At 39.3% G+C, this 25,043-nt stretch overlaps 2 protein-coding genes and 1 long non-coding RNA gene across 5 annotated transcripts; 2 read left to right on the forward strand and 1 right to left on the reverse strand.

Moving 5' to 3' along the window:
- The first annotated feature begins 144 nt into the window (after positions 1-144).
- On the forward strand, positions 145-10,713 carry nlgn3b (neuroligin 3b). Its single transcript, XM_068331094.1, has 6 exons — positions 145-625; positions 2,240-2,299; positions 3,109-3,258; positions 4,072-4,257; positions 6,078-6,867; positions 8,627-10,713. The coding sequence occupies exons 1-6, from the start codon at positions 145-147 to the stop codon at positions 9,423-9,425; spliced, it is 2,466 nt and encodes an 821-aa protein (XP_068187195.1). The 3' UTR covers positions 9,426-10,713.
- Positions 10,714-16,459: 5,746 nt separating this feature from the next.
- On the forward strand, positions 16,460-21,374 carry plp1b (proteolipid protein 1b). Of its 3 annotated transcripts, none has more exons than XM_068331503.1 (7): positions 16,460-16,548; positions 18,630-18,816; positions 18,905-19,061; positions 19,286-19,463; positions 19,726-19,799; positions 19,974-20,039; positions 20,503-21,374. In XM_068331503.1, the coding sequence occupies exons 1-7, from the start codon at positions 16,545-16,547 to the stop codon at positions 20,572-20,574; spliced, it is 738 nt and encodes a 245-aa protein (XP_068187604.1). In that variant the 5' UTR covers positions 16,460-16,544; the 3' UTR covers positions 20,575-21,374. The 3 variants fall into 3 exon arrangements, with proteins under 3 accessions (XP_068187604.1, XP_068187603.1, XP_068187602.1); XM_068331502.1 differs by lacking the exon at positions 16,460-16,548 and adding an exon at positions 17,992-18,265; XM_068331501.1 differs by lacking the exon at positions 16,460-16,548 and having other exon boundaries at positions 17,992-18,816.
- A 59-nt stretch (positions 21,375-21,433) lies between these two features.
- On the reverse strand, positions 21,434-22,338 carry LOC137605677 (uncharacterized). The gene is made up of 3 exons (XR_011037771.1): positions 22,136-22,338; positions 21,851-21,953; positions 21,434-21,759 (listed from the first exon to the last, which is right to left on the reverse strand). It is a non-coding gene; the product is annotated as an uncharacterized lncRNA (long non-coding RNA).
- Positions 22,339-25,043: the final 2,705 nt, after the last annotated feature.

Raw genomic sequence — 25,043 nt, forward strand, 5'->3', positions numbered from 1 at the left:
ACCTGGCTGAGGTGAATTTGGATTTGATAACCTTCTCAGCCAAACCCACAGTGACTGATGTCTGTTTGACAGGGTCAGTTCCAAGGGACTGAGCAGACACCAAAGTGTATTTGTGCTGTGCAACAGCACTGCTTTGACCAGACCATGTGGCTGGCTACATTTAGAGACCATCTGTTGCCTGCGCACCTTCTACATCAGCAAGGGACTGTTACCATTACCCACTGTGCACTTCTGTGGTGGATACTTTGTTCCTGCTGGTCATTCACAAAGGCAACAAGCCAGAAGTTCTACCCGACAGTGACCACCCAATTTGGAAAACTGCGAGGCCTCAGGGTTCCTGTGCCCAGCGAGGTCCTCAGGCCCGTCGATCAGTATCTGGGGGTGCCATACGCCGCTCCACCTGTGGGCGAGAAGCGTTTTATGCCCCCTGAGCAGCCCTCTTCTTGGTCAGGTATCAAGAATGCCACCCACTTCATGCCTGTGTGCCCTCAGAACATTCACAACACTGTCCCGGAGATCATGATGCCCATATGGTTCACCTATAACCTGGACACAGTAGCCACATACATTCAGGATCAGAGCGAGGACTGTTTATACCTAAATATCTACACTCCGACAGAGGATGGTGAGTTGGTGTGATATAGCGGACAGCAATGACATCCCATGTCCATTGATCATTGTTGTGGTGGCTCCGATGTCATATTGTTCATCATAAAGCATGCTTATGATCACTGCTCATGCCATTGCTGCCACCAGAGGCTGATTTACCATCCAAAGTGTCGTGTTTTACATTTTGCAGTTATTATCCAATTGAAATAACTATGCTCCTATAGTTAAAGCAATTTTCTTTTAGTATTCATATTTTAGCAGTTATTGCCACAGAACCTGATGCCTTTTTAGTCACAGATTGTGCGTAAATGTACATAGATCCACAACCTAATGTAAATGCATTGGATATGCACTTGTTTTCTCACTAATAGATACCCACTGAAATAATGCTGAGGTTAGGTGTTCAAGTATTAGTTCACCTAAACGAAGCAATAATTTTCATTTTCAAAATGATGAGCCCAGCAGAGTTCATTGTCACTGCTTAACATCAAATTTTATTCATGAAGAATGCCTTGGAAGAGCTAGCAGGGCTAGCAGTGCCCACTCTTTTCATGTTTGTCAAATTACGGTTTATTTTTTAATATAAATCTCTGCTTTTTAAACAGCATGTCTGTTGGGGCCCAATTAGCGGAGTACAGGATTCAGCCCCTGTCGATCACTTGCTGCATCCCTCCCATTTTTGCATCTAATAGAACTGAACTGCACCAGCCAAACGACATTTTGCATGACAGGGAATCTGACTATTAGCATGACAATATGACATTACAAATGATGTTGTATCATCTCTAAACTTCAAATATCAGTCTTATATTTTGATAGAGTTTCCTTTCAGGTTATATCCATGCACCTTTTAAACATGTTTTTTTTAATGTATTACCTCCCTCCTCCAACATTCAGTATAATACAAAACCTTCAACATTTCAAAGTTGAACTGTATTCAGCTTTTGTATGTAACACTGCACTCGCTGACTGACTTTTCTATAGTAACGTAGCAACAGCAGATAAACAGCCTGCTTGAGAGGCAGCAGTCCAAAATGGTGCATCCACATTTTGCAAAGCTCCTGGTCTGAGTGCTCCCTAATGGTCCCCTCACCCGAAGCACAAACAGGTTAATTAAATCTCAACTTTGCATTCTCGTTTCAACAGAAATAAAACGACTTCTCCCTCTACATTTTTTTTCAGAATTAATCATTGTTTATTTAAAGTAAACCTAAGGCAGTGCGTGACTTTCATTAAATATTCATCAATACAACTATATACCTCTTATCTTTGGTAACTACACTGCAGTGCTTTTGCACTTTGGAGAAAAATAAAACTGTACAGGGAGATAAAATCAACCGTGAAAGATGTATTACTCCAGTCATTGCTGAGGCAGCTGGATCCAAATGACACCACACATAATAAACTGTTAAAAGAAACAAACATTTTCCTTTTCATGTCTTGTCATGAAAAGTCATGAGGGAATGAAAAAATCAAAATTAACTAAACTTCTTTTTTCCCCCGAGAATTTATTGTTTATCTTTTTTTTCTCCTGATCTTGTTGGTTTGATTGGATCGTATTAAATAACAGGCACAGGGAAACATTCTATTTTGAATTTTGTACTTCTTCTTTTCCTCATGTGAACCCCAGGGAGTCAACACAAGAAAAAGGGGGCGGCTTTCTCACATGCTGAGACTCATATATCTGAAGGTATTTTTAAGAGCTCAGTCTTGATGCATGGATTCTTTTAGCTTCTTTTAGTTTGGGGAATGGAAATCATCCAATTTATTTATTTTTTTCTCTCCGGACTAACTGTTGGGTTGGTCTTTTATTTTGAAAATATCTTATCTATACAGTAATGATACACTGTCAATCATGACCGTATACGTTTGCTGCTCCTGCATGTCATGCTTTAAAATACTGCAATCCTTTGAATAAGTGCTTCATCTGCAACCTTGCACAGTGATCTAAGGATCATTATCCACTTATCTGTCTTAGATTTCTGTTATGTACAGAAAAAATTGGTGTCCAAACATGCTGCGTAGATTTTACATTTCTTTTGAAGTGGTACTTTTCAGTTTTACATGGTTTACACATGTAAAACATGTCTCCAATGTTTGTGCATGCATGGGCAATAAATGATTTTTTCCTCGACTGAGATCAAACTGCATGTGAAATCAGTAGATTTTTTTCTCCTTCTACCCCTTAAGTATAGACTTTCAGCTACAGTACATCAGTACAATGTATGGTTGAGCACTTAATGCAGCTATTGCAAATTACATGTGACATTTAGTCACAGATTCTTTGTCAGAGTTTATTCACCATGCATTTTCTGATTATCATTGCAGCTTACAAACCTCAGGCCTTCCACTGCTTCTACACACCTTCTCTAAGAAGCCTTTACCCATACTTCATACTGAGCTCACATTGACTCATGCTCACTTTATATAATTTAGCCACAGTAATTATCTGTTTCATTACCTCTGTTTGATCAGAGTATGTGTGTGTTGACATTGCAGATATAAGGGACTCTGAAGCTCGACCAGTGATGGTCTACATCCATGGAGGCTCCTACATGGAGGGCACTGGGAACATGATGGATGGCAGCGTACTGGCCAGCTACGGGAATGTTGTTGTCGTCACACTCAACTATAGAATTGGAATATTAGGTGATGACAGCATTTCGGTGTGGTAACTCTTAATGAGGTTTCCGATGGGGTGTTCAGTCGCTATTTAATTGTAGACAATAAAATGTGACTGTGGTGATTAATTTCACCTTGTGCTGCTGTTATTAACCTGTAATGACAGAGGAGACATAAGAGAAAATGTGAAATCATATAAAAAATATAATCAGCTGAGAGCTGTGTATGGTCCAGCTTCCTTTATTACAAGTGATGTCCTCAGAAAAAAAATTTAAAATACGATTGATATCTTGTCCTTGTTAGACCCGGTCAATTTTCCATTAGATTGATAAATCTGTACAACATGATCAGTCTTTTTTTTTCTTGGGTAAAAAAAAAGAATTTAAAGGTTTATGCAGGGATACAAAAATTCCCAAGGTCAGAAGTTTTTCATTTCCTTATTTATATTTTTAGATGAGACCCGACAGGAGAATGAGCAATAACAACAATTTGAAGTTGAAAGTGACCTCTGTGTTTTTTATGACATTCTTGTAAAAAGATAGGCACAAGTAAAAGATTTATTTATGTACTTTTATCCAGTCACTTCGGAGGAGTCTTCAAGTTTAATGAGAAGAACCATGATCTTTTCCTGAGGGGCACCGCCATGTGGAGACTATTAGGGGTAGAGTTGACGAAAGTAGTCAAGACGCTATGGGAGAGAGCAAATGCATATTTGCACTAAAGGGAAAATGGTGTCACTTCATTCAGATATCCTGCTGGGCTGCAAGTTTAGATCAAAGCTGTGACATGTACTGTAGCTCTACTTCAGCTCTGGTAATATTGTCTGTCTGTGTATCTTAGGTTTTCTTAGTACTGGCGACCAGGCAGCAAAAGGGAACTATGGGCTCCTGGATCAGATTCAAGCGTTACGTTGGATAAGTAAGAACATTGGTTACTTTGGGGGAGACCCAGGCCGCATCACAGTTTTTGGATCTGGAATTGGTGCTTCTTGTGTCAGTCTGCTGACCCTGTCCCACCATTCAGAAGGTAAGAACCTCTCTGACTTTGAACAAACACAAAGTTTTTATAACTTTGGAATTTCCTTTTTTTGTTTCAAATACAGCTCTAAATGGTCTGTCAGAGAGATAAAATGTTCAGTTATGGCAGCAAGGTAGAGGGGGCATTTGTTTAGTAAGTGATGGCTTTTGTTCCCTGTTCAATCTAATCAGCCTAAAAGCTTTGCCTCTTAAAACGTTAATCTTAGAGATGCCTACCAGCATGAGATAGTTTTCACTGTGCCATCATACTCACCTGCATCTCTGTGTTTTTACCGTTCAGACCGTCTAATATTATGTCTTGTATTTTTAAGCATTCTGTGTTTCACAAAAATTAACTTCAGACTATTTCCAAAAGATAAATTTGTGAAATAATCAGGACTTGAAAAAAGAACAAATTCTTCAAAAGTTTTCTGTCACAAATAAAAAGCATTTGTTTTTTCACAGTTACATTGGCAGTGCTTTTGTTGAAAGCTGTGACTTTTCCTTTTCCCTTTTTCATATCTGTTTCTCATGCATCCAAAAGTGAATGCCTTTTAGGACTGTTACCTTGAGAATTATGATAATAAATGAATCTGTATGTATAACATCTCAAGGGGGATATTTTTTAATTTTGTTTGATGTTGTTTGTTTATCATGTTTTATTCATATCAGATTTGAACACATATAAAATTGTAAAAAAGAAAGCTGTTGTTTAGTCCAGCTTTCACGATAACTTTAAACTATCTACTATTATTTGACATAAGTCAATGGAGATTTAATGAAAAGGTCCATGTATAATTCATGACCTGGAAGAGCCTGGTATCCAAAGAAAGAAAATTACAGTAAAATATATATGTATGTATATGTATGTATATGGATATCATGCCTTTTGTTAACACTTAATCAAGTCTCGATGCAAGAATCAAAGGTGGGTGATTCCATATGGGTGGCCACTGGGTATTTAACATCTTATCTTTGCTGTATAATTACCCTGGTCCTCCCATTGATACTAGACATGATCATTAGACGGCCAGAAATGGTGCGGTTTCATCAATGGCAGGGAGGCTGCGGCCTTTTTTGTGGTTTGAATTAGATGCCCTCGCTCCGTTGCAGCAAAAGCCCTCCAGTTGTCTTTGAAGTAGACTAGCTGCTGCCCTAAAAAATTTAAATACATGACAGTAGAAAGGGAGATAAGTGACACTGTCCCAGCACTCTTTTTGAAGCAACTGCTATGTCTTAACTTCAGTAGAGTATTTTTCAGTTGAATATATGCAATATATCACTTGTCATTTTTTGGTGAGACACAAAATCCTTGGAGACTGAGGTGATGCGCTGCATATAAACAATTCAACAGAGCAGAGGTTTTACTGTATCAACACTGAGGGATCAGGGTTACTGCATACTCAGCTCTCAATACAGACACACTGCTACACAGTTTGAATCAGCAATATATACCTAACACATGCAACAAACAAACATCAACAGAAAAAAATGCTAATAGGCTTATATTCATAATTTAAGCCATTATCATAGCAATAAGATGGACCAAAATGCTATCAGCAGTTAATTTCTTCCTCTACTTGACTGAGAAGCTTCTCGTTAGTGAAACTCCACTAAACCTTTTTATCTTTTTTAAAATCTCAGGTTCCAATTTCTTTTCCATCACACTTAGCTTTGTTTTTAGCATTTATCATTCTGGACTTTTTGTGACAACCAAGCATTGATTCAATTGGATAGCAATTAGTAGCATTTCTCCTCAAATATACCATGATAGGTCAAAGCTTATCACTGTTAATTGGGCATGTATTGTTCTTAATTTTGTATTCCAAGGTTTGTTCCATAGAGCCATTATCCAAAGTGGTTCAGCACTCTCCAGTTGGGCTGTTAACTATCAACCGGTTAAGTACACTAGAATGTTGGCTGAGAGAGTTGGCTGCAACGTGCTGGACACTGTGGATATGGTCTCCTGCTTACAGAAGAAGACTGCAAAGGAGCTGGTGGAGCAAGACATCCAGCCCGCCCGATACCGCGTGGCATTTGGTCCTGTAATCGATGGCGATGTCATACCAGATGACCCAGAGATACTGATGGAACAGGGAGAGTTCCTTAACTATGATATAATGCTGGGTGTCAATCAGGGAGAAGGACTGCGATTTGTGGAGAACGTAATGGATCTGGAGGACGGTGTGTCTGGCAGTGACTTTGACTTTGCTGTATCAGACTTTGTGGATAGCTTGTACGGCTACCCAGAGGGGAAGGATACGTTGAGGGAGACAATTAAATTCATGTACACAGACTGGGCTGACAAGGACAACCCAGAAACCAGAAGGAAGACCTTGGTGGCTCTCTTCACCGACCACCAGTGGGTAGAGCCCTCAGTGGTGACGGCAGACCTGCATGCTCGCTATGGCTCGCCTACATACTTCTATGCCTTTTACCACCACTGCCAGAGCCTCATGAAGCCAGTGTGGTCAGATTCAGCGCATGGAGATGAGGTTCCCTATGTGTTTGGCATCCCAATGGTGGGCCCAACAGACCTGTTTCCCTGTAACTTCTCCAGGAATGATATCATGCTCAGTGCCGTGGTCATGACTTATTGGACCAACTTTGCCAAGAGTGGGTGAGTAATAGCACATTCAGTGGCAAATAAAGTGCAATAAAAAACATTATTTACATAGAGTACTATTAACATCTCTTCAAGTACCACTTTATAGTCTTGCAGAATAACATAACTGACTTGTAGACGCATTCCTTGTATTGTTTACCATCTTACTGTTGCATATGCCCTCAGTTTGCGATTAAGAGATTGAAGGATACTGCCCTGAGTTATCACATTGTCTTTGTACACACATAACTGGCACTTCAGGGTTTTTATTTTACCAATTAATGTAAAGTCCTTTTCATAAAAAGTCTACTAATTAGTTTCATCTTTCATTCACAGACACTTTTTACTGTAAGATATGTCTATTTACCCTTGTACAAAAGGCACAGCATATATCACATAAATGTTTAGGGCACTGTTTAAAGAAAAGGTTGCAGAGAAGATTGGAAGTGGCAATAAAGATGTCTTCAATAAATGTCTGCTAAATTTACCTTGAGGTATCGCACAAATAATCATTACAAAAATAGAGGAAATACCAATTCAGCTGATAGTCGGTTAAAATATCACTTAAGTGTCTTTATTAAAGTGGTAATTGTTTTTCATTTGAGTATAAAGTATTCAGATTATAGTTATACAGTGTGGAGCTGTAGACACAAAAAACAATTATCTTTAGGAGCCTCTGATTGATGTATTTTGGATTGTCATCACAAGAAGTAGCACCTTGGATTTTAAGTGCACAGCTGCAATGAGTCTGAGTACAGCCATCCTATACAAGAAAGGACAGCACAGGTGCTGTAGGCTGTTTAGTATGTAAGAGTGTCCTTGAGGAGAGATGGTGATATGACCTTGTGTTGACTTTAGTTTTGGTCTTCTGTTGGTTAAGTTCTTCTTTGGGTTTTAAGATTGACGATCAGATCTTCTGTTTCCATTTAGAATGGAAATACATACGGAAATTAATCAATCAGTCAACCTTTATTTATATAGTGCTTAATATCATTTATATAGTGCTTAATAACAACATCAGACATCAGACAGAGCGCTTTAACAGATAAAGAAACCCAAGAGAGCCCTCCATAATAAGCATAAGCTACAGTGGCAGGGAAAAACTCCCTCATTGCAGAAGAAACTCCGGGCAGGACCAAGAAATCATTATGAAAATATGACATGAGTTATTTTATCAAACTTCTAAATATCTAAAAAACACCTAAAAAAAAAACACCAAAAAAAAACACCAATTCTAAAAACACTTAAATATTAACAGGCACAACTAATTGTAATTCTTATACAAGATTTGGTAAATCAAGAATGTATAGGTTGCAAGATATGCTCCGGTCAAAATAACTACCCTTCAGAGACACCAAAAACCAACATGTTTCTAGAATTAGCACAACATTTAAAATATCAAAAGGCACAGACATATATATATATATGTATATCAGTGTAATGTTTTGATGTATTAGAAAATTTGCTCTGTAAAATGTTCTGCGGAAAAAAAAAGATTGACAGAAGGAGCGATAGAAGGGTGGGGTTCATTTCATGTTAAGCAAAAATGTTCTAAAATAATAATTCCTTGCAAAACAATAATCCCTAAAACTAAAAGATATTTTTGTACAAGTTTAAGTACTGCTTATTCTGATATAATGTTATCATCATATTGCAATGTGATCAGATGCTGAAAGTGGATGGGTGGAAAGTGGACCCATCTTCTGGCAATAACCCCTCCCCCCATCCTTTTTATTTCTAATGACTTACTTTTCTGTTTGTGATGTATCTTTAGGGATCCTAACAAGCCAGTGCCACAGGACACCAAGTTCATCCACACAAAGGCTAACCGCTTCGAGGAGGTGGCCTGGTCCAAGTATGATCCCTATGACCAGCTCTATTTGCACATTGGGCTGAAGCCTCGCATCCGCGATCACTACCGTGCAACCAAGGTCGCTTTCTGGAAACATTTGGTGCCACATCTCTACAATCTCCATGATATGTTCCATTACTCCTCCACCACCACTCGGGTCACACCACTGGATTCAACCCAGTCCAGTGGTAAGAAATCTGGCACCAACGGCCAACCTGCTGTATCTACTGCCCACATTGATGGTGAGGGGGGGAGGGAGATGGGTCCTCTAATCATGCCAAACCCAAGAGATTACTCTACAGAGCTCAGCGTCACCATTGCTGTTGGGGCGTCACTACTTTTCCTCAATGTCCTGGCCTTTGCTGCTCTGTACTATCGCAAGGACAAACGTAGTCGGCAGGACACATCACAGCAGCCTAGTCCCCAATGTGATAGCAAGGGCAACAACATGAGCCACACTAACACCATCGATGAGACCCTGTCATCCCAGCAGAGGAACCAGTGTGAGGCCCTTCACAATCCTCTTCATGTTTCCCCAAGCATGGACTTCTCTCTCAGCCAACGTCGCTCCCCTGACGACATCCCTCTGATGACTCCCAACAACATTACTATGATCCCCAACTCCCTGATGGGCCTCTCCAATATGAGTCCATACAGCACCTTTCCTGCCGGCTACAGCTCTGCAGGCCTTCCCAGCACTCACTCTACCACACGAGTATAGGCTGGAAGCGGGAAAAGAGATGTGTAATGGGAACTATGAAATTAGTAAAACGTTGAAAATTAAAAATGTATTAAGAATGTATAGATAAAATAGGATTGAACATGTTCATTCTGTCTTTTCCAAAGCTGTACAACCACCAACATCCTGCCTTTGCTCTCTATCATATAGCTAAGGAAGTCTAACTGCTGTGTCATTTTATAATAACCATTTTCAAAGTCAAAAAGAAAAAAAAGTACATTTCATTTTCCACTTTGGCTTTTTTGGAACTTTACCTAGCAAGAACTTAGTATAATGTTTATACAGCTGGATTTGTATGAGATGCTTTTTCTTACTCTGTGATATGTATTTTGATCTCGTGGAACAAAGTGACATTCAACTCGTGGTGGATGGGAGTGAGATCTGGAAAAAACTAAAAAGCAGTATTACTATTATCAAGCTATTTTATACATATTTCTCATGATACATTGCTTATTATAAAAATGTATTTTTACTGTAATTACTTTAAAATGCCTTGTAACTCACTCACATAAGAAATTACCGTGGAATCATGGCATTGATTAATTCAAAAATGTGATAAAATGTATCCACAATATTTCTACTGTATCAAATAGTGCAAAATATAGCAATTGCATGTGTGTGTGTGTGTGTGTGTGTGTGTGTGTGTGTGTGTGTGTGTGTGTGTGTGTGTGTGTGTGCATGCGTGTGTGTGTGTGTGTGTGCGTGCGTGCGTGTGCGTGTGAGAGAGAGAGAGAGAGAGAGAGAGAGAGAGAGTGCGTTTGAGCGTGTGGCCATGTGTTACTGAATGTGAACCTGTGGGTGTGCAAACTATATAACTGTAAATTAGCCATTGTTTAAAATTAACCATTCACTTTTGCATATGTAGTGTTATGTAACCTATTGTAGTGCTTTTGAGTATCTTTGCTTTTTTTCATGCATCCATAATTTGCTTAATACATCATAGCAATATAACTTCTGCTTTACTATAAAAAATAGAATTGCTTAAAATGTCTTTTCCTATCAAGCCAATCCATGAACCATAGGGCTTGGCTTCTTTGTACAAAATAAACTTAGATCTACATTTTATTTGTTGTTTGTTTATGAAATCTGTAAGGTCTTCAGAAAGACAACTGTATTACATTGTAATTGTATGTATAGCAACTCAATTATTCACATTTAAAAGGAGTTTCATGGAATTTAGAAATAATCACTCCTTCTTCAAGTCGTTTGGACCCTGTTCATAAAAAATATATACTGGGGTCATTCAGAATGGACTTGATTGGCATCAAGCTTCGGGATTGGATTTCTTTGAACTTATCATAATGTTGTTTAATCTAAATGAGACAACTATTAAAAGATTTTTGGAACTAAAGATGAGTCTTGTCAAAAGTTGGTATTTGATCTCGCCATAAGGGTAATCAAGGTGTAACTAAAAAGGCACTCAATAACTACTGCCAATGTTACCTGCCGCATGTCACACCACTCCATGTAATATCATGTAAGTCAATTCAGTATTTCTAACATGAGAAAATATCAAAATACTGTACACCAGTAGAATGCCCTTCATTAGAAACATTTCTCCTGAGGATAACATAACTATAAATTAGGGTGACTGGATTTGTAACAGAGAAGCATTTAAAATTTGGAGGCCACAGGTATTTAGTCAACACGATCCATGAATTAACAATATGGAAAAAAAAGAAGAAGAAGATCTTTTGCATGATCTCACTAGCACATAAACAAAAAGCAAATGGATATGGGTGAATTTTTAACTCAGTGGAGGAGATTAAAATGCCTGACTCTTCATTTACCCAGACAAAAATCTTTAGGTTCCTTCTTGGCCCGTACCCTTACTTCTATAACTTTTGTATTTGATAAACCAATCAATTGCCAATGGTGAAAACAAAACCTACTCAATGGAGGTAGTTAATGGCAATACTTATCACCTCCTGTATGTTGTCCTACAAGTCTGTAGAGTTCCACTGAGTAACCATGACTGTTTAAAATGTTCTTTAACAGTACAGTGAGTCGGGCTTAACCTTGACTTGGGGTTATCTTGGTCCCATATATACTGTATCTCTCATGTATGTTAGCTGATGTAGGATATTAAAACTGTCCTCTACAGGTCTTGGGGAAACTGCTGCATATATGATCACACTTATACAAGTAACTCAGAAAGACACCTTAACATTTTATGGAATACAGTCATCATGGGAGATGATGGCTTTATTGTTGCATGTTTTACACGTGTGTATTTGTTGTGGGTTAATTAGACATACATAACAGAAAATCAATTACAATCAATCATCCTTTTTGTGATGCACAATACGTTTTTCCAAAACCTGGGAAAGAGTACCAATCAATTAGCAATTGTGACCTTTAAGTCACCCAACAAAGACTATTAGTCCTTGCTCTCAGTCAGGACAAAATCATTCCATTTCCCACAAGGTGGGATTGGAAGCTGGGCAGTCGACCAACAACATGAGGAAGTAGTTTCAGATAATTAAAAATTCTAGCTCATTCAAAAGCCTACTGGCAACAATATCACTGGAAGTCAAGAACGCTTTTGACAGCAGAGAATGACCATATTCATTCAGTATTTTATCAAAACCCAAATTTGGTCCTATGCGTATGAAATGGTTCTTTACTGTCATCCAATGTCCCAAAATAAAACATGCTGTAACTCCCTCTGTGTCCATCAGGGTATGAATCTGATTCATTTCAGGAGCGATGAAGAGACAGGATATAGCGTAAAAAGAAAAAGAACGGAGCAACATGGGGAATGTAATATTCAAATTACATGCATGAAACAAAAGACTAAACCCAAAACTGTGATAAATACAATCCATAAAGACACATGCACATGGGTGCCATAAACTTCTACACATGTTCCACATTTGTCATCTTCTTTCTTCTTTTCCTTTCAGCTTTTCCCTTCAGGGGTCGCCACAGCGAATCAATTACCTCCATCTAACCCTGTCCTTTGCATCCTCTTCTCTCACACCAACTACCTTCATGTCCTCCCTCATTACATCCATAAACCTCCTCTTTGGTCTTCCTCTAGGCCTCCTGCCTGGCAGTTCAAAACTCAGCATCCTTCTACCAATATATTCACTATCTCTCCTCTGGACATGTCCAAACCATCTCAGTCTGGCCTCTCTGAATTTCCCCCCAAAACCTCTAACATGTGTTGTCCCTCTGATGTACTCATTCCTGATGCTATCCATCCTGGTCACTCTCAGCATCTTCATCTCTGCTACCTCCAGCTCTGTCTCCTGTCTTTTCCTCAGTGACACTGTCTCTAGACCAAACAACATTGCTTGTCCCACCACATATTTGTACACCGTGTTCCAAATTTGTTATAAAACCGTATATTAGTCTATCCAGACCATAAAAATTTAACTCAAAATGCATTAGCAGCAGATTAAATACACAATTACAGGCTGAAATTATGATGGCCACAATGAGACATAGCATTAAACCATACCTAAGGCCACACAAATTTAGTTTACACATTGACCTTATCATTAAAATAACATTAAAATAATAATATTAAATAATATTAAAATTCAAGTTTAGTGTTAGTTGTTAGCAGTTGATAAAAATTGTTATCCCACACATCCAGCTGCTCTTCTGTCCAAGGACATTTGAAAACTAATTCATCCATTTTATTTTCCCAGTCTGCAGAGGACAGGATTTTGGCATCGAACTCCAAACGTGTTGCTGCTTTGAGGTTATTCTGGCTGTGCTAGTGGAAGGGTTAGAAATTAATGTCCTTCTTGTCTGTCTCAGTAAAGTAATGTTCATTACAAATGTTCATTCATGGAAAATAGCAAAGCACCATAACCTTCCCCCTCCTTCCCTATATTTTATTGTTTTGTCGGTTTAATTGCTCATTTCTTGGAGTGTCATACCGTCCTTCCATTAATAATAAAAAATTATAAACTGACATCTGACCTAACCTCGGCGGGCATGGTGGGTTGCATGTCTTGTTTGGTTTGGCACCGATAATGCGAAACAATGTAAATTTTTGAAAAATAATATTCTTCAACAAAATCAGTTAAAAATTGTTCAGTGCTAGACCTCAAAGGTTTTCTACTGCAGCCTGACGTGGTCTGATATGTCAGCTAGCAGTACGTACTTCTTGTATAATTGCAATACCTGTAGTATATTGATGCTTGGACACATCATCCCAAAAAAAGTTAAAGCGCATGTGACATCAGACGTTTGTTTGTTTCATGTCTCAAAGAGCTTTCAGTGGGGTTTGAAGAGGTTTTACGTTGCAAATCTTCAGATTAAATCTTATGATTTGGTTATGAATATGGATTCTGGATTAGGTTTTCACTTGCAAAAACCTATTTTTGTATCTTTTCCAATATCTTGCAATACACTCACGGGTCAATCAAAAATCAAAATACCTTTGCATGTAACAATTCACATTTTCTGTAAAGATACATTTAATAAATTAATTGTATAGTGGAATGGTATTTTCTATTGTTCAGGTATTAATAACAATTGCTTTTGAAGAGGAGCTTGCTCCAGTCCAACCAAAAACTGAGATTATCATGAGAGTCAAACATGCAAACTATGTTGGAGAAGGTTTTGGTCCTCCTTTGCCTTCACCATGATGTAAAACAATTCAGTCACTCACCAGGAGGTCAATGCTATTCAGTTCCTATCTGACTGAACCTGACATGATATTGCCCTCCAAGTGCTTGTTTATTTGTTTGATGCCTGTTTGTTCATTTGTCACAAGATAACAAAAGTCACATTACCATAAAGGGGATGGGAGGTGGTGTAAATATTGTAACAGAGCCCCCTCCTCTCCTGTACAAACACATGCACATTACCACTTTCACTGTTCAAATACTGGTGAGTGTATCATTCGCGCCGCAAACAAATACAAAATTAACTATAACCAATGCAGTCACAGACTGCAAAATCCCGAGACACCCCTGAATTCAAAATTTTACCCTGACCTACTTGAATAGGTCAAAGATCAAAGCTAGTGCTCTGACCTACTGTCATTGATCAAAGAACTAGCTTTGATCTATGGTCTCACTCACACTGGCCTTCTCCCTCTTCTTTCTACCTTATCCGGTGCCTGAGTGCACAAAACTTGAAATTTGACCTTGACCTAGTTTTCTCAAGGTCAAGGTCATCATCTCATTTTCATCTCCTTTGTCGCCTGAGTAATGTGTTTTTTGTTTCATCTTTCTATCTGCAACAGTTGCAAAGATATTTGGTGGACATACGAATGGACGGACGAACGAACACAGAAACACTGACAATTACAATACATCACCGCTTTGAAGCGGGATGTAATCAACAATAAAAAGCTGTGATATATCACACAAACATACTAAATGCGCAGCCACAAACAATGCATGGATATTTAGTAAAGTACACTCGTAATGACTGCTGTCCATGACCAAAATATAAGTACTATTCCCTACCTGATTATGCAAACGAAGTATTGATATATGCAATCTAATTGCATTTGCAGCTTGGTTGAAAGTCCAGAGAGGGGAAAAAAAAAAGTCATTTCATGCATGAAGTAGACCTGGGCTTTATCAGCTGTTATGCGATTCATCATCTTATGCTACATCCATGATCCCATCTGTAATGTAATTTGTGGGCTATAGTGTATTCATAAATTAATACAGGTGGTCTCTTCATGTCACTCATAATTTTGATCCTCTTAGGCTTGTCTTACTACCCAATGCCATCCTTTGTCAAATTTGTTACTAATTCACGTTCCACAAGTAAAGCTGACAATCATGCTACACACTTGCAAATAATGTGGAGGTTAATTAATGTTTAATTCTCTCTTTCTGTCTCCGTGTCATGCATGGTTTTCTTCTCTTCAATTTCAGACCAACAAGGGTGATGCTATTAAAACTTTCTACATAGTAATTACTCCATCAGTTATTTCTTCATATTTTTTAACGGACAATTGCTTCAATTCAAGTCAAACAATTTACTTTATCTGCAAAGACTGAATGTATACTCAACAACAGATAAGCCTCTAAATTGTAAATGGACGATAGACCCATTCAGCGAGTGATATTAGTTTATCACAAATACTTTAATCAAATCTAAAGCAACAACATGATATCAAATAAAGTCATCCTTATTGTATTTTATATTATTTGTGTCTAGTTTGTCATGGGAATAAAGTGGAAATCAAAAATAGGATGAGAGATTTCTCCATGGTGTTTTCTCCTTCTCCACACTGGCTCCTTTGTACAGAGCCCAGCTTTGACATCAACTGGGTCAAACATGAGGGAGGGAGGGAAGGAGGGCAGCAGCTGGATCCCACCGTCAATGTCACCCTTGTTAGTCAACTTCATCTATGTCAGTCACCGGTGTTTCAATTTATTTCAGTCTTTTGTCAAAGCAAACCTCTTTGTGTGTGTCTGAAGATGCTGCTCTGAGGACACTCCAAACTGCTCCCTGACATCTAGCATGTGTGTGTGTGTGTGTGTGTGTGTGTGTGTGTGTGTGTGTGTGTGTGTGTGTGTGTGTGTGTGTGTGTGTGTGTGTGTGTACAGACTGATGACACATGCATGTTTATTTTTGATATTCATGAAATACACCAATAAACTCTCCACATTAAGATGAACAATTATTTAACTAAACTAATGCTTTAAAGAAATTCTTTCTTAATTGTGCTAGTTGATTCAATTTGCACATAATAGGTTATTCACATTTGCTTTTATCTTTATCATTGTGGTTGATATGTTTAATATAGTGCACATAAAAATATCCACATATTTCACAATCAAGGAATATCACAAGCATTAGTCCAAACAGTTAAAGCACAGTATATTTACAGACAAATACGTACCTAAAAAACAACAACCTCATATGAAAATTAGTGAACTGCCCTCTGTCCCCAAATCCTGCACCCATGGCGCTATAAATAATGACTGGCAGCTGAAATGGGACTTTGTGACTTTAAGATGTGACTTGGGGAGATGTGGTCTATCTATTGTTGATGAGACAAAAGCTCAAGTCAGATTCATATAGGAGTGGCGGGGATTAACTTCTCATATCCTCATATCAGAGTCACAAAGCCACTCGGCAAAACTTCAATAACCCCCACACTTCTTTCTGGACATGGGTGAGTGCACAGAATTTTTAATAACTCTTGTCATCTATTATTAATGCGATTTGAAAATGTGGATTTCAATAACTTACTAATGCTGGCTTTAATATATCCTTTCTGTCCTCAAACATCCCGTGCCCTTGCACACTGTGAGCAACATTTGCTGCTATAATCCCCATGTTTTTATTTATCATAATTATTATCATGTCCTCGAATTAGTAAATTACTGATTTATCATTTATTAACCTTTGCCCTTTGTTCTTGCAGTGATGATTTCAGAAGACTGAAGAGAAAACTTAAGATGACCAACTTTCCCATAAATAAATTACCCCCCGTTTCCTTGTCTAACTTCTTTAAACCATATACCAGACTGGGATCAGAGTGGCTTGCAGCATGGATGAGTTGTGGATCTCATCCTGCCGGGCAGATGCCAGGTTACTCAAGTGGAATAGCTCAAGCTGCACCCTTTATGCCACCACATGTGGCATAAATTTGCAGTTTTACTTGAGAACCATGACTCACTAACACGTGTGCTAATTTACACACGTTACTTAACAGCTTTGGAGATTTGATTAACTGTCTGCCATCGACTAAGTATGTAAATGCCTTCAGCATTGTATTCAAATAAAGGATATGATGGCCTGCATCACTCTATCACTGTAAGCACTGTTGCAGCAGAGCACAGCTGAAGCGTGGGTGTCTGGAGGCACTATCATTAATGGGGCTCTTGCTGTCTTCCTGATTTTACTATTTATATTTCAGCAGCAGTTTGCTTAACTTACTGCCTCTGTTCCTCCTAGCTGCAATCTTGTAACCTAATAAATGATCACAGTGCTTCCTTAGGCTGTTAAAATTTGGTCACCTAAAGATTTCACAAAGTGCTGTGAAAGCTAATACAAATTGGTTGTTGTTGTTGTTGTTGTTGTTGTTGTTGTTGTTGGTGGTGGTGGTGGTGGTGGTGGTGGTGGTGGTGGGGGTGGGGGTGGTGGTGGTGGTGGGGGTGGGGGTGGGGGTGGTGGTGGGGGTGGGGGTGGGGGTGGTGGTGGTGTGATGGCAGTTGAAACAGTCCAATTCTCTCATGCTCTTTGAACACTTGAAGGCATTGACACTCAGTGCCATGGTACTAGACTCAGCCAGCTGTGGATGCCTGAGAAATTACATTGCCAATGGTGCTGAGACTGTCCTGGTGAACCCTTGGCTGCCACATACTAGTGTGTGTGTGTGTGTGTGTGTGTGTGTGTGTGTGTGTGTGTGTGTGTGTGTGTGTGTGTGTGTGTGTGTGTGTGTGTGTGTGTGTGTGTGTGTGTGTGTGTGTGTGTGTGTGTGTGTGTGTGTGTGTGTGTGTGTGTGTGTACTGAGGCACTATAGTCTTTGTTTTATATCGCTGCCCTTTGTCTCTCCCTGGTCCTGACAAAGACAATGGATATTTTATGCGTAGCCACAAAGGGAAGCTCTTTCTCTAGGCTCCTGATGTTAGTGTTTCACCATTCGCCTGGTGACGCCTGTGACTGCTGGACAAAGAAGGATTTAGTACGGGCTGAGTTGTGAGGTGTTAGTTGGAGCGGGAGAACTTTCACGTACAAATGAAATCAGTGTAGTGAGGCTTTATTCCTGCAGCAATACTTCTACCTGTACATCTCTGGTGGGCATTGGGATCTTTCTTGTTGCGGAGTACAGGATCAGAAGCAGCAAATGTTTCCAGTCAGGCAGCCTTGGCTTTGCAAAGCCTTAGGTGCTTTCCTCTCTCCCATTTCTGCCAATGAATTTATTAACACATTGGATATTTGCTACCTGCTTCAACAGCATAACTTACACTGGACGATGTGCTTGGGATTGTCTTGAAGTCAGTGCCGACTGCTTTTGTGGAGACGCTTCATTGGGAATCACTGCTTGAACTCTTGTTTCTTGTTGCTGTCAGTTTTCTTCTGTTGCTTTTCTGCGTGGTGGTATGTGGTCTTGAATTTGCAGACAGAAAAAGACATTTCTTTCATAGCTACCTGACAGGGTAAAAGAGTTCCCCTCTGTTACGCAAATGTGTTGTGTGGTTATATGTGCGGTATGTGCCGCCTGTGTGCTGATATATTATACCCCCTCAGGTTGTTATGATTGCTGTGTCCGGTGCATTGGGGCAGTGCCCTACCCATCTCTGGTGGCCACCTTACTGTGCTATGCTGGCATGGCATTATTTTGTGGCTGTGGGCATGAAGCATTGACCCAGACTGAAGTCCTGGTTGAGACTTACTTCACCCGCAACATTCAGGACTTTGAGGTCATGGCCTCCTTGTGAGTGAAGCTGCATACGAATTCTTATGTCTGAAATTAATTAACGAGTTTTGCTGTTTGACGTAACTTCTCCCTGTTACTATTCCAGCATAAAATACTTCCAGTATGTGATCTATGGCCTGGCATCATTTTTCTTCCTCTATGGTATCCTGCTGCTGGCTGAGGGTTTCTACACCACAAGTGCCGTCAAGCAGACATTTGGTGAATTCAGGAGCACCCACTGTGGCCGCTGCCTCAGCCTAACGGTGAGGAGAGAGGAGGACAAGAAACGTGACGTCAGGTTAAGATTGTTAAGATGTGAAACGGTGATTTGTTTCAGCTGCTGCGATCGACAACTTCTTCCTTGTTTCCATGATTTTGCAACGGATTCATGAATTATGGTTGAAACATGATTTAATGACACTACATTTATCACTGCTCTGATGCCACATTTCTGTGCCCTAACGTACAGCACTTTCTTTTTCAACAGTTTATCATAGTGACGTACATCTTGGCGTTTATATGGCTGGCAGTGTTTGCCTTCAGCGCTATCCCAGTCTATTTCTTGTTCAACATGGAGCAGACCTGTCACACCATCAATATTCTGGCTGAAACTACCCCCAGCATTAATCAGCACAGCTGGATTTGCATGGACGCCAGGCAGTATGGTGCGTTGTTCTTATAATGACTGACCGCATGTTCACCTGATGAGAATATTAATGCCTCTGTGAGTACAATGAATTAATGATTTTGGAGTGGATGCAAACCTTGCTGTTGCAGTAGCTATAGAATAAAGAACAACACCTTTATGTAAATTTCCTTACTGCCCATGTGTCCATGAAGCTGCATGTGAGCAGAAGCTTAGGTGCGTCATAATTCGTCATAAATTCAGCTAAGATATTAGATAATTACGTCATGTCTTTCTTTAAGGTCTGCTTCCTTGGAATGCAATGCCGGGAAGGGCTTGTGGAATGACCTTGGCGTCTATTTGTAAAACCAGCGAAGTGAGTAGATTAATCCAATATTTCACTTTAAACAGTCAATATGTTATTTTAAATTAGTAATACAAGGATGTAAAATTGAAGGATTTCACACAATGGAATGACAGATATATATAGAATATAGATTTAATTGTCTGAACACATGATAAACCAAACTGCGCTGTACTTGTCTTGCAGTTCTACGTGACCTACGACTTGTACATAGCAGCATTTGCTGGTGCAGGGATTACACTCTTAGCACTGGTGAGCTTTTGCTTTTCAAAGCTTCCTATGTTTCTTCTTTTGAATGTTACCAGTTTACTCACATTTAAAAGGTCAGCACTACCAAAACATTGAGATGCATTGTATTTAATCTTAAAGATAGCTTCGGTTTCATCTAGTCAGCTAAGTTTCAAGATTATGTCACTCCAGACAATGGAATGAACGAAAATACAAAATTAATTTAAAATATTCAGCGTAATATTTATTTCCAGGCCAAATAGATGTGCTTGTATGTATCTACTTTCAACCAAAGAAACAATCCCTACCAACAGCATATTGTTAACAAAAAGCCATTCACTTTATTTGTAATGGGGAGACAGAATAAGATTTTTAAGTGCATGTTTTTTGTAATTTAGGAGAACTCATATTCAATACATATTTTTTATTTGTTTCTTTTCTTCCCGTCTCCATTTTCTTTTATCTCCATCTCCTTTTTCCTTTGCAGTTTGTGTACATGGTTGCCTCCACTTACAACTATGCAGTCTTGCGGTTTCTCGGCAGGAAAGGCATCCACTAAGTGCATCCCATCCATCCCAGTCATCCCCATCCTCTGGCTGAGATGGATAATCAACAAGCGCAACACGAGATTTCCACTGATCCTCTGGGAAACAGCAAACCTGGATTACCTGCTATAGTGTTTCTTTAGATGTGACCAATAACAGATAAATGTTTTTCACCTTTTTATATGAACAACAGACACAGAGATGAAGATAATTCACACCCAGCAGTGATATTTGGTCTCCTCCTTCTCTGATCAAATGATTCTCTTTGCTTTGTTGTTCATGTGCCTCTTCTTGCAAATTGCATGTCTCCTTTTTCTCTCTCTGAAGCTTCATTGGCTCTGATCCTGTTGTGATGTATGACATTTCATGAATAATTAAGTGCAATCACAGCTTGCCTCACAAAAATAATAACTGCATGCCCTTCATTTATCGTTTACTGATCCATATATTGGTTCTGAATGACTTTGATGATGCTTTATTGTCATCATGTTGAGAATAAACATTATGAGAACTAAAGCATGTGATGTTGAATGTACCAAAGGTCTCTGCAACGAATAGATGGACCCTCCTATCTCCCATTCAGTATCAATGCAGTGACTTTTCATTTACTCAGTGACTCGCCTTTGTGAAATACCACTAAGAAGGGAGTAAAGAAATGTGCATCCATTTTCCTTGAGCTTCTTTAGGTCTGATTTAAAATAGAATATTTTATGTTACTGAGGTCTTGATATTTCAGTAATGTGCTTTCAGGTGAATAGAGTTTGATGTGTTACTCTTACTGAGCTGGGTGGTGTTGTGTTTGTGCTCATTTAAAATTAAGATCAATTAAACCACTTACATCTCAGGTAGCAGTCTGTGATTTTATTCGTTTAATACATACAGTATAAAATTTCCCCTGTTGATTATGTTTCATGAAATCATATTTGGTAATTACTTCCCAAAAACAATATGCTACAGAAACTTTTCTTTACAATTTGTTTGTTTCTTTCATCAAAAAGATTAAATAAAGTTTGAAAGAGGACAGAGTCAAGGCAACAGTGGTGAGACTGTTGTTCCTGTTACATATGGAAACAGATTTGCTTTTGGGCTCCTCTGATGACTTAAAAAGATTTTGTAAAGCACGCATGGCATATGATTCTTTGGTCGTGGAAAAACAAAGACATCCGCAGGTCTCCTAGGGCCATAGCACATAAAGCACACTGCAAAAACACACACAAAATTAATGTTACACACTGACAATTATCTGGCATTTATTAAATAACTGTTTAAAAATAAGAAAACAGAACAAACCCTTAGACATTCAGGGTGACAGATAACCAAAGGTTCACTGAATGAGAGCTTGACATTCCCCTCGATGATTTGGTGACAGATGGTGCAAACAGCTTTTCCATTGCTTAAATAGAGTAAAAATATTATTTAAGATGAATATCTCAACTTAACTATATAATGTGCACACTATAGTAACTGACAATTCAGAGCTCAGAAAAAAGTCAACAGTAAAGAAAGAGATGTATTTTACTGTACAAATGTAGATATGTGAAAGACAAGTGTGAGATCATTGCCTCATCTACTTACATTTGACGTGGAACCTTTATGGTTATTTTCACCGGATGATCAGCTGCATTCTCAGGTGTTGGTTCAACATGCAAGTTAGAGACTGGTTTTTCAGATTGTTGCAGAATAACTTCTTCTCCTGATGTATTAGTTAAACCAGCTTCAGTGGCTTTCGCAGCAGAATGTTGCAGAGGATCATTCTCACAACTTCCTTCTACACGAACATCAGCAGGTGGTTGATTGAATGATTCAGATACAGATTTGGAAAATGAATGAAGCACTGGTTCCGCACTATGTTGGCTTCCAGCCTCTTGTACAGCTGTATCAGGTACAGACGTGGTCTCAGGCATTGCTTCCTCATTCAGACCAGCCGCAGCTTCATCAGTTCCCACAGCCCGTTCTAGAGGATCGTTCACACAACTCTGAACAGTACCACTTTCAGCAAGTGGTTGACTGAGTGATTCAGATGAAGATTTTGCAATTGAATCAACAACCGGTTCCACACTGTGTTGGAGATCAGCCTCTTGTCCAGCCACATCAGGCGCATCTAGACTCTTGGCTATTGGTTCCTTATTCAGACCAGCCGCAGCTTCATCAGTTCCCACAGCCTGTTGTAGAGGATCATTCACACAACTCTGAACAGTATCACTTTCAGCAGGTTGCTGATTGAGTGATTCAGATGAGGATTTTAGAATTGAATCAACAACTGGTTTCACACTATGTTGGAGATCAGCCTCTTGTCCAGCCCTTTCAGGCACATCTTGAGTCGTGGGTGACGGTTCCACATTCAGACCAGTTACAGCTTCATCTGTTCCTACAGCCTGTTGTAGAGGATCGTTCACACAACTCTGAACAGTACCACTTTCAGCAAGTGGTTGACTGAGTGATTCAGATGCCGATTTTGCAATTGAATCAACAACCGGTTCCACACTATGTTGAAGATCAGCCTCTTGTCCAGCTGTATCCGGTACATCTAGATTCTTGGCTATTGCTTCCTCATTCATACCGGCCACAGCATCATCAGTTCCCACAGCCTGTTCTAGCGGATCGTTCACACAACTCTGAACAGTACCACTTTCAGCAAGTGGTTGACTGAGTGATTCAGATGCAGATTTTGCAATTGAATCAACAACTGGTTCCACACTGTGTTGGAGATCAGCCTCTTGTCCAGCTTCATCAGGCACATCTAGATTCTTGGCTATTGGTTCCTCATTCAGACTAGCCGCAGCTTCATCAGTTACCACAGCCTGTTGTAGAGGATCGTTCGCACAGCTCTGAACGGTACCACTTTCAGCAAGTGGTTGACTGAGTGATTCAGATGCAGATTTTGCAATTGAATCAACAACCGGTTCCACACTGTTTTGGAAATTAGCTTCTTGTCCAGCCACATCAGGTATATCTAGATTCTTGGCTATTGGTTCTTCATTCAGACCAGCCGCAGCTTCATCAGTTCCCACAGCCCGTTCTAGAGAATCATTCACACCGCTCTGCTGAGTACCACTTTCAGCAGGTTGCTGATTGAATGATTCAGATGAAGATTTTAGAATTGAATCAACAACTGGTTTCACACTATGTTGGAGATCAGCCTCTTGTCCAGCCCTTTCAGGCACATCTTGAGTCATGGGTGACGGTTCCACATTCAGACCAGTTACAGCTTCATCTGTTCCTACAGCCTGTTCTAGAGGACTGTTCCCACAATTCTGTTTTGTGCCTGTTTCACCAAAAGGTTGATTGAGTGATTCAGCTGCACTTTTTTCCAACACATTAGAGACTTGTTCCACACTGTCTTGGACAGTAACCTCTACTTCTGGTGTTGCAGTACTTCCATTCATCACATCAGGCAATTTCTCCACCAAACCATCAGCTGCAGTTTCAACAACTTCTTCTGCAGTCTGTTCTGGAGCTTTCTCAACCTCTGCTGGTTGTACCATTGATTCTACGCCTGTATCCTCCAAACTGACAGCAGGTTGACCAGTTTTTTCCACAGGAAACACTGCCGTTCCATTTGGGCTAAGTGTTTGTAAAGCACCATCTGCAGAAATCTCCGGAGCCTCTTTAATGAAATTTACATTTGACTGGTGAACAGTTGTGTCACATTGAATAGTATTGTCTCCTGTAGTCATGTCAGAAACATAGTTTTGTGGTTGTGCTTCAGCGTTTTGGATGACTTTGTCTGTGGCTGGTTGGGATCTATAACAGAAAAAAATTATTTATTGCCAAACTATACCAATTTCATGTACACTGACATCCCACAGAGGGGCATTCTAATGTACTAGCCTTGTGTCTTATGTGTTGTTCACCATCAACCCTTCAGACTGAGCAAGAACAACTTTAGGATTTGGTCCATTAGCAGGATTTAGAGAAGATCAACAAATATTCAATCATAGTTTGCAGTTCTTTTAATTAAAATTCATCTCCTACATACCCTTAATGTGGAATGAACTGCATACTTTAGAGAGGAGAGCTCAGTTTAGAATCTAATGATGTACAGCAGCAGTCCTTTTTGCACCATGGACCGGTTTAATCAAGGACAATATTTTCATGGACAGGCCTTCATTTGCTCAATAATCGTTAATGACGCCAGGATAGCTGTAGTCTAATAATAAATCATCCGCAGTGGTTTTATGTAAAATGCAGACATCAAAAGACAATAAACAACTTTTTTTTCATAAGTTGATAATCAACATCTCTGTAAACGAAATTATTGTACGAAGTAAGTATATTAAAAACTCGATTCAAGTGACTGCACAGATGAGGATTATTTTGAAATATGGCGACTTACAATCAGTGCATTCAGCGTCAGAGAAATACTGATCATTTCCAATAAAAGAGTGAACAAGTCAATCAAATAATAATAATACCTGTAATTACAATAATGAGAATTTGTGGATGGGGACTGCTGATCTAGGGTTAACGAAGGACAATGACA

This window comes from Antennarius striatus, chromosome 13 (genome assembly GCF_040054535.1).
Source record: "Antennarius striatus isolate MH-2024 chromosome 13, ASM4005453v1, whole genome shotgun sequence".
NCBI classification, from domain to species: domain Eukaryota; kingdom Metazoa; phylum Chordata; class Actinopteri; order Lophiiformes; family Antennariidae; genus Antennarius; species Antennarius striatus.